The sequence below is a fragment of the Callorhinus ursinus genome, unplaced genomic scaffold (genome assembly GCF_003265705.2).
Source record: "Callorhinus ursinus isolate GAN/ISIS: 27379988/994484 unplaced genomic scaffold, GSC_fseal_2.0 scaffold11, whole genome shotgun sequence".
Classification (NCBI taxonomy): Eukaryota; Metazoa; Chordata; class Mammalia; order Carnivora; family Otariidae; genus Callorhinus; species Callorhinus ursinus.
The window spans coordinates 55,675,712-55,685,045 of record NW_027397073.1 but is presented as its reverse complement, the minus strand read 5'-3'; the positions used below and the strand labels follow the sequence as shown (position 1 = coordinate 55,685,045).

Below are 9,334 nucleotides of genomic sequence, written 5' to 3'. Positions count from 1 at the left end.
TTGAAAAACTAATGAATCATGGAAAAAAAGCCATGAATTCTATGTGTTGTATTCTCCTAGCGATGGAGTTCTCCCATTCTCCTTGATCGGTAAACTTGGCCTTGGCTTGCTGGCTGTTCCTGCTGATCTTCTGGGGGAGGGGCCTGTTGCCGTGGTTCCCAAATGTATTTGCCGGAGACAGAATTGCCCCACTCTTGTCCGTCCAGGCTAAGCAAGCTGCTTGGTTTTGCTCTCAGGAGCTTTTGTTCCCTGCAAGCTTTGGGTACAGCTTTGGGGGACCAGGGTGAAAATGGTGGCCTCCCAATCTCCACCCGGAGGAGCTGAGAATTCGGGTCCCCACTCCTCAGTGTGCCTCCAGAGAAAAGCAGTCACTCCCGTCTCCCTGGTCTCCGGCCGCACTCCGTGCTCACCCGGCCTGTGACTGAGTGTTTCTATCTCTGGCACCCGACCCCGTGTGGAGTCTCCAAACCCAGCAGATCCCTGCTGTGCGCTCCCGCTCCGCTCCTCCCCGGGGAGGAAGGGGAGTCTCCCGGAACCTGCCGCTTGTTGGGTCCCTGCCGCTTGTTGGGTCCCTGCTGGAGGAGCAGTGGCCCGACTGGGCCGCGGATCACAGTTTATGGCCACTCCGAGCTGAGAGCCCGCGCCTGGGCTCTGTCTCTGCAGCCAGCTTCCCCGCTCCGATACCTGGGAGCTCGGCCGCACTCAGGCACCCCTGGTCTTTCTGTGACCCGGAGGGTCCTGAGACCACACTGTCCCGCGAGGGTTCCACCCCCCGCTTAGCCACTGGAGCTACCCCTCAGCGGAGCCGGCTTCTAAAACTTCTGATTTTATGCTCCGCGGCTCTATCACTTGCCAGAAGTGGCCGTCGGAGGCCCCCTCCCCCGCTGTCTCTCCTCCTGAATATCGCCTCGGATTCATTTCTCCGCACGTCCTACCTTCCAGTAAGTGGTCGCTTCTCTGTTCATAGAGTTGTTGCTACTCTCTTCTTCAGTCTCCTGTTGAGTTCGTAGGTGTTCAGAATGGTTTGATCCCTCTTCAGCTGAATTCCTGAGACTAGATGAAATCCAGGTTTCCTACTCCTTCGCCATCTTGCTCTGCCCCAGATATTATTATTATTTTAAACAACTACAAATATTAGCCATTTGAGATATCTCTTAAATAAATATTTGGCCAGTGACTAAATGAAGGTGACAATTATAGATTGTAATAATAATTGTTTTTGAGAAAATAAAGGTGAGAAAAATAAATATGTCCTAAAAGTTTGTCCAGGTGTCTAAAGCTGTATTCAGGGGCAACAATGGTTAAGTTCATAGTCTTTTTTAAAAATTATTTGTATTAACATATAATGTATTATTTGTTTCAGGGTTACAGGTCTGTGACTCATCAGTCTTACACAATTTACAACACTCACCGTAGTACATACCCTCCCCAATTCCATCACCAGCCACCCCTTCCTTCCCACCCCCCCACCACTCCAGCAACCCTCAGTTTGTTTCCTGAGATTAAGAGTCTCTTATGGTTTGTCTCCCTCTCTGGTTTCGTCTTGTTTCATTTTTCCCTCCCTTCCCCTATGATCCTCTGTCTTGTTTCTCAAATTCTTCATATCAGTGAGATCATATGATATTTCTCTTTCTCTGATTGACTTATTTTGCTTAGCATAATACCCTCTAGTTCCAGCCACATTGTTGCAAATGGCAAGGTTTCATTTTTTTGATGGCTGTGTAATATTTCATTGTATGTATATACCACATCTTCTTTCTCCATACCTCTGTTGATGGACATCTAGGCTCTTTCCATAGTTTGGCTGTAAGTTCATAATATTGAATGCTTCTATTATTTAAAAAATGAAAATAAATTAATTTTCTTTATAATTCAGTTTGACAAAAACAAACCTAGGGGAAATATGAGTAAAGTAATAAGAGTAAAAGCAGCAGATGAAATAATTAGAAAAGAGAAATGAATACAGTAGAGCTGATGAATAAATCTAAGTACTTATTCCTTTAAAGTAAAAAAGAAAACAGCACAATAATAGGTAATGTAATATAATTAGGAATAAGATAACATAAATATAAAGAGAAACAAGAAACCCAATTAGAATTTTTTTTAAACATAGAGTGCTTTATGCCATGTTATACCAATATGAATTTTTAAATTGCAAGTATAAATGGCAAACCTGGGAAATTGTAATTACAGAGATGTAATTAAGAGAATAAAACCCTAATAGAGGCAACAGTATTGGAGGAATTAGAAAGATTACCAGTTCATTGTCTGAGGTCAGACAATGATTTTCAGTTTTTTTCAAACTTCTGAGGAGGCCTTCTGGGTGTAACCTGGCTCTGCCAAGTATGCACAACACCATTTGACCTTGGCCTTGTTGAGTGAATGAATATGATCCAATGAATGAGTGCTCTCTTGCCTTAGTGGGAATGAAAGAGCCCTCTCAGAGGTTAAAATAGACAAGTTAGGTAATGTATTGAGGTTCTTAGCATAGGGGCTATTAAATAGCATTCAGTTAACAGTAGGTCAGATGTCTTAGAGTCCCTGGGAATCAAAATGTCAATGAATAATCTTTTGATATGTATATATATATATTTTCAGGTTATCCTAATCCAGAAAATTTTTCCTGGACAGAATATCTGGAAGCCACTCAAACTAATGCTGTTCCTGCCAAAGTTTTTAAAATGGTACGTTTGTATCTGAATACACTCTCACCTTTAAGCAATGTACATGTTGACTTCATTTGACAGTTTAAATTATTCTAGATTTTTCTTCTTAAAGTCAAATGTTATTTTCATAACCAATCTGCCTTGTTTTCAGTTAAAGCCACAAAGGAGGTGATTCACTTACTATTGTTCCTCTACATAAAAGTAATGATGGTTTCCCTACTTGAAAAGCCCAGTAGACCACCCTCGTGCAGTTGAAGGCACTTCATCAACCTCAGATGATGGTGGAGTCCTTCATTTCTGCTTGTATTTGTCCATCAAGTGGGAACTCTGCACTTTCACAGTCTTGGGACTGTTTGAATGTCCATGACGCCATAATAAGATAGGCGAATTGTATGTAGCCTGTGTGTGCTCCGCTTTTATCCATTTTGAGGGAAACATTGCTTTTAGCATTTGTTAGAACACCGACTTTTAAGTTCACATTTGTCCTTATACATTTATTTCAGGGTTGCACCAAGCATGAATTATTTGGTAAAAGACTGCATTGATAGTATAATTAGAGATATTTATGTCTAAAGCGGTTTTCAAATTGTGTGCTCTGGGCTTCCTGACTCATCTTTAATCAGAATTTTATATAATGAGCTTCCACATATGATCTCATTTATAAAAAGTTTTCTAGGGATCACAAGGGATTTGAAACAAAATGCTATTTCATTTTTTTAAAAAAATTGATTATAGAGTAGGCTGGATTTGGAAAATAAGTGTAATCAAATTAAGAAGGCTAGAAGTCCTAGAGTGCTTGAAAGGACTTTAAGAATTGCAGAAACTCAATAAGCAGAATACCAGCTTCTTGTATTATCTTTTTCTCTTTTGCTTTCTGTCAAAGCTCATTTTACTTTTCCAAGAAGAAAATTACAAGAAAATAAAACTCTGATTTAGTTAAAAATGCAACGTCCAGGCTCTGACATGGGGTTATTATGGATTCACCTCAAACTATGTATCTTTGGCATCTGCAATATGAAACTGTTACCTTTGTTATCAAGACAGTGACCTTGGGGAGAGCAGAAAGAATTTCAAGCATCAAAGACCTAATTATAGTCTGTGTATTCCATTTAGTAGATGTAGTAATGCATTTTGGAGAAAATATGCTTCCACAAAAGCTGGAGAGAAACAAACGAGGTAACTGTTTATTACTCACATATCATGAAGGTTTTATTTTCCTATTGCCATTTCTAGACTTGAGGAATTCAATACACTTTCATTTTCAATAAGGTCAATTGAATACTTTTATGTGTAATAGCTTTCAAAGTGAAACTTTTTGCCAACCTGTGAACACTGTTGGAGTTGCCTTTTAACTTTGATTTTTGGTTTTTAAATTTCTTTGGTGCCAGTGATTTGGTAAGTCCCAGTGTATTTTTTCCCATTCAGTATTTTTTAGTGTTTTCTGAAGGTCCATCATTATAGACTCCTGGTTCCTAGCATTTTAAGAGTTGGAAGAAAGCTTAATTAATACAGTTTTTAACATGCTTATGTTACAAAAGCACAGGTTATGACTTTTAAATTACATTGTGGTATGATTTTAGAACAGTTACCTGTAATAGTCATGCAGCTTTTATCTATTTTAAAATTTAGATTTATAAAGGATTATGTTTATCCTTTCTTATTATTTAGTAAATAATTTTGTCTTCTGGGTCATAAATTCCAAAACTGGGCAGTGAGAATAGTCAACAGTTTCTTAATTTATAGAGTTAATTTCAGAAAAAATCTAAACAAATAAATAAACTGTTAATAAATTAGAACCTTTTCTGAATCTTGTGATCATTAACAAATTTATGATTTAATCTCTTTTTAGCTATCTTGAAAATGACCAAAAAATTCTTTCTCCTCTCACAGGTTTTAATAAAACTGGATAAAATAATATGCATAAGCCTTAGGGCCCTTCAACCTGAATTCCAATTGCAGGGTCTGAATGCAAAGTCAGAACAATTGCACTTTAGAAAACATGGCGTGTCTTGTCTGCTCAGTTGGGTTTTGCTGTTGGGTTTTGACTTGTGCTCTTGTGACCTTTCAGCGGACGCCCCATGGTTTTCTGCCGAGCATGAGACTTGAAGCGGTGGATAGACGGAACCCCAGGCTCATTCGCGTGGCTACGGTCATCGATGTGGATGACCAGAGGGTAAAGGTACGCGCTTCCGGGGAGTGCACTGCTGTCTTGGCGCGTCCCCGCCCCTCCCACGAAGCTCTGATTTCTTGGCACAGTGGGAAGGAGCAAACTTCCTTGGACACCATTCCTAGTCCCAGGTCCTGGGTACAGAGATGGCCGGCTGAGGCGCACCTGACATGGGGAGTCTGTAGATTAGACACAACTGATTTCAAGAGGGATTCTAACATGTTCCTGTTTGGGTTCGCTGTTTAGAGTTTATACATTTTTTCTTTTTTTTTAAGCTTCCTTTTATTGCTATTATCAGCTTTTTTTTTTTTTGAAATAGTCATTAAACACCTTAACAAGAACAAGTAAGTCTTGGTTTTCTACCATTCTTTGTTAGATCAAAGAAAATGAACAAAAGGTTGTTAGTCACTGTAGCTAAAACAAAAATTTAGATTTTGAAGTAAATATTTGATGAACGGATTTCTATACTGTCCTTATTGTGAAATCTATTTTTTTTTAATGCACACATCTTAAAATGGAAGCTTTTAATTTTTTTAATAGAGAGCTAAACATTGTGGTATTCGATCTACAGCATATGACAGTTCAAAATTATTTTCCACCCAAACACAGTTTATTTCATACTGATAAAAAGATTCAAGTCAAGTACTTTTAATAGGCACTATCAAGAAAGAGGCATTTAAGTTTGATATATAGTTTGTATGATTTAAAATAAATCTTATTTGCTATATGTCAAATTTGAAAACAATTTCTATTTCACCTAATGAAGAATAATTAGTACAGATATTTTAGTAAAATTTAGATGAGCATTTTAACATAGATTATCAAGAATTAGCAATATCTTTTATTCTTCTGACAGATGAAAACAATTATGCTGAGCACTATTCAGGACAAATACAACATGGGTATTTTCTCTCACATATCTTGTTTTTAATGTTTTATTTTATATTGAATTTTAAGCATATTGCTTAAATTCTTACCTATTTGTAACTATTGCTTACTCTTTTTTTTGTTTTCAAGCACTTTTATTTTTCTTACTTCCTATGACTATCTAGAAAAGAAAGCCCATTACCCTACAAAATAATCCCGCAACATTTCAAAATAATTTTTTCATAGCACATAATTTTATAATACAAGTTGTGTCCCTTCCTCTATGTTGCAAATACATATAAAGTATATGGTTGCTTTTCCACAAGTTTAACTAGAATCTATCTGGAGTTATTCTATATAAACAAACATCGTGAATCTAGATCAGGAGCCAGCAAACTTTTTCTGTGAAGAACAGAGAGTAGATAGCTTTAACCGTGCAGGCCGTAAGGTCTCTGCCCAACTAACTACTCAGCTCCACTCTTGGAGCACGAAAGCAGCCATACACATTATATAAACAAATAGGCTTGGCTTTCTTCCAATAAAAATTTATTTATGGACACCAGAACTTGATTTTATATGATACTCATATGTCATGTAATATTCTTTTATTTGTTTTTAGTATTTTGATATTATGAAAACCACTCTTAACTCTGTACAAAAACAGGGGGTTGGCCAGATTTGGTCCAAGGGTATAGCCCAGATACCAAGTTTTCAAAAGATATTCTGAACCCCACTATTGCTTACTCTTACAGCACTTACTCTGGAAATGACTTCTGAACATCATAATTACTTTATAAATTCAGGGATATTTTCTTAAAGATTTTACTTATTTATTTGAGAGAGAGAGAGAGAGTGCGAGACAGGAAGGGAGAGGAAGAGGAAAGAATCCCAAGCAGACTCCACGCTGAGCAGTGAAGCTCCACAAGGGGCTTGATCCCACAACCCCGAGATCATGACCTGAGCTGAGAGACCCAGAGTCGGAAGCTGAACCAACTGAGCCATCCAGGCACCCCCAAATTCAGGAATATTTTGTCATTGAAAATGAGCCTCAGGTTTTTTTTCTCTGAATTCTCGCTTAACTTTCATTATAAAATTACTGCATTTATAGGAAAAATTCAATCTGAATAGTCCATCAAATCTTACTTAGAGTTTTAACTGACAGTTTATTTTCTTGTGATTCATAAGATGCATACTGTGCTGGGCACCTGGGTGGCTCAGTCGTTAAGTGTCTGCCTTCGGCTCAGGTCATGATCCCAGGGTCCTGGGATCCAATCCCATGTTGGGTTCCCTGCTCATCAGGAAGCCTGCTTCTCCCTCTCCCACTCCCCCCGCTTGTGTTTCCTCTCTTGCTGTCTCTCTCTGTCAAATAAAGGGTGCCTGGGTGGCTCAGTTGGTTAAGCGTCTGCCTTTGGCTCAGATCATGATCCTGGAGTCCTGAGATCGAGTCCCGCATCGGGCTCCCTGCTCAGCAGGGAGTCTGCTTCTCCCTCTGACCCTCCCCCCTCTCATGTGCTCTCTCTCTCTCAAATAAATAAAATCTTTAAAAAAAAAAGATACATACTGTGTTATCTGTTGAATGTATTTGCCACCTTATTTATATGATCATATTGTGTTAACACATTACCTTAAAATATTTGAGAAACTTTAGTTCCTAAAGTGAATTTAGTGTATTTTTTATTTACCATCTCAACATTGATCCTTTTAAATCTCTGAGAATTTAGCTTATCCTTCCAAAGAAATATTTCATGTATCTTCTTATTCCTTCTCTTTCATGGTAATTGCCTTGTCCTTTACTACAGGGAAAGTGTTGAAAAGTGCTTGGTCCCCTTGACAGGATTAGAACCTTAAGTGTTCCCCCTGCGGTTGTAAGCACAATGGAAATCCTGTTAGGATTTTAGGACTAAATTAAGATGTGTTTATGCAGCTGACGCTCTCTACCCTGCGAAATGTGCTTTATAAAATGTGAAATGAATTGCTTCCCCATACCACTCAGTCTGTCAGAATGTATCAATCCTGGAATGGATATAAATGTCTTAGGGCTTGTGGCGCACTTTGCAACAAACAGCCTCTGCCCTCTTGCAACCCATTCTTGGGATGGACCCTTCTGCCATGGACCCTCTATTCCGCACCCTCCCTTAGTCAGTCCTGCAGTTGGGTACATGCCTGTCCCATGAGGTACAGGGGGAAAGATTGTGGGCTCGCAGTTTTCTGAATAGAAACAAATCATAGAGGGGCGCCTGGGTGGCTCAGTTGGTTAAGCGACTGCCTTCGGCTCAGGTCATGATCCTGGAGTCCCGGGATCGAGTCCCACATCGGGCTCCCTGCTCAGCAGGGAGTCTGCTTCTCCCTCTGACCCTCTTCCCTCTTGTGCTCTCTATCTCTCATTCTCTCTCTCTCAAATAAATAAATAAAATCTTAAAAAAAAAATCATAGAGAAGATTCAGAAGTATGGTTTCAAATTCCATTCAACAGGGTTCCAGAGGAGAAAAAGGCATTGAAAATGAGCGTCAGGTGTTCTCCTTTGAATTCTTGTTTAAGGAAGTTGAAGGCAGTGGGTGGGACTGTCTCTGCAATTGAGAATGCAGTTGACACTTCCCTGATCTCCTCGTTGTCCAGCACATTCCTCTGTTTGTTTACTAATGTGCTGACCATGTTCTTCTATAGTTTTCTCTTATTATTATTTTTATTTTTTGTAATTTTCTCTTTTAAAGTCCATATCGTTCCAAGATTGTTTTTATCATTGACACTGGCACATAATGGGTGCTTAATGTATGTGTGAAGGAGCGAATGGCATTGCATATTGTCTGGCATCCTGTTACTTGAGTGTGTGAAATAATTGTGTTAGTCCAAAAGTACTCTTCCCTCATTCTTCATTCCTCTCCTAATCACTCTTCCATTGGAAATCCAATTCAGCCTAAGGTACTGGAAAGTGACATGGGCTGCACTGATGCGGGTTGGACTTTCAGCTCTGACTTCTTTAACTGTGTTATTAACTTGGTGGTTACTCAGTGTATTTGCACTTTCCTTTATCTGTAAAGTGACGTGGTTGGTTGTGAACTTTCAGTGAAGTAACGTATGTAGCACACCCGAAAATGTGCCTGACTCTAGCCCTTCAGTGGTTGCCGCTGTTATCAGCCAGTGCTGCCTTCCTTAGTCGCCTTTATGAGAGTAATTGTCATCGGTAGGTGGGGGAGGGGCAAGCCCATGCTCCCAGGTGAGTTTGATTGGACTTTCCCTGGGAGGGCTCATGTGCGCATGTGTGATTGTGCTGCATCCCCTTGTCTGACTGTTGAGAGTAGAGTCGGCCTGTTGAACCAAAAGAACAATACCAGTGATGGTGGTGATGACGACAATAGCAGTTTGTATCAGATGACACTCTTGTAAGGGCTTCGTATGCATTAGGATATCCTTACAGCAACCGTGGGACAGGAGGTGCGATTATTAAACTCATCTTATAGATGAGGAAGCTGAGGGATGTTAAGTAATTGGTCCAAGGTCACAAGTTAGAATGTGGGGAACTGGGTTTACACCCCAGCTTTTAAACACAGGTTTTCAACTCTAGAGCTTATAATCTTCCTACTCCTCCTCTTACGTTCTACTTGTTATCATAAATATCCCACTTCATAAGGGGAGA

At 39.5% G+C, this 9,334-nt stretch overlaps 1 protein-coding gene across 7 annotated transcripts in view; it reads left to right on the top strand.

Moving 5' to 3' along the window:
* L3MBTL4 (L3MBTL histone methyl-lysine binding protein 4) overlaps nucleotides 1–9,334 on the top strand; it is a 508,459-nt gene that overhangs the window by 245,666 nt on the left and 253,459 nt on the right. For all 7 annotated transcript variants that reach the window (XM_073898504.1, XM_073898503.1, XM_073898505.1 and 4 more), the window contains 2 exons: nucleotides 2,599–2,684; nucleotides 4,735–4,845. In XM_073898504.1, the coding sequence (XP_073754605.1) occupies nucleotides 2,599–2,684; nucleotides 4,735–4,845 (197 nt within the window). The remainder of the gene's footprint in view (nucleotides 1–2,598; nucleotides 2,685–4,734; nucleotides 4,846–9,334) is intronic.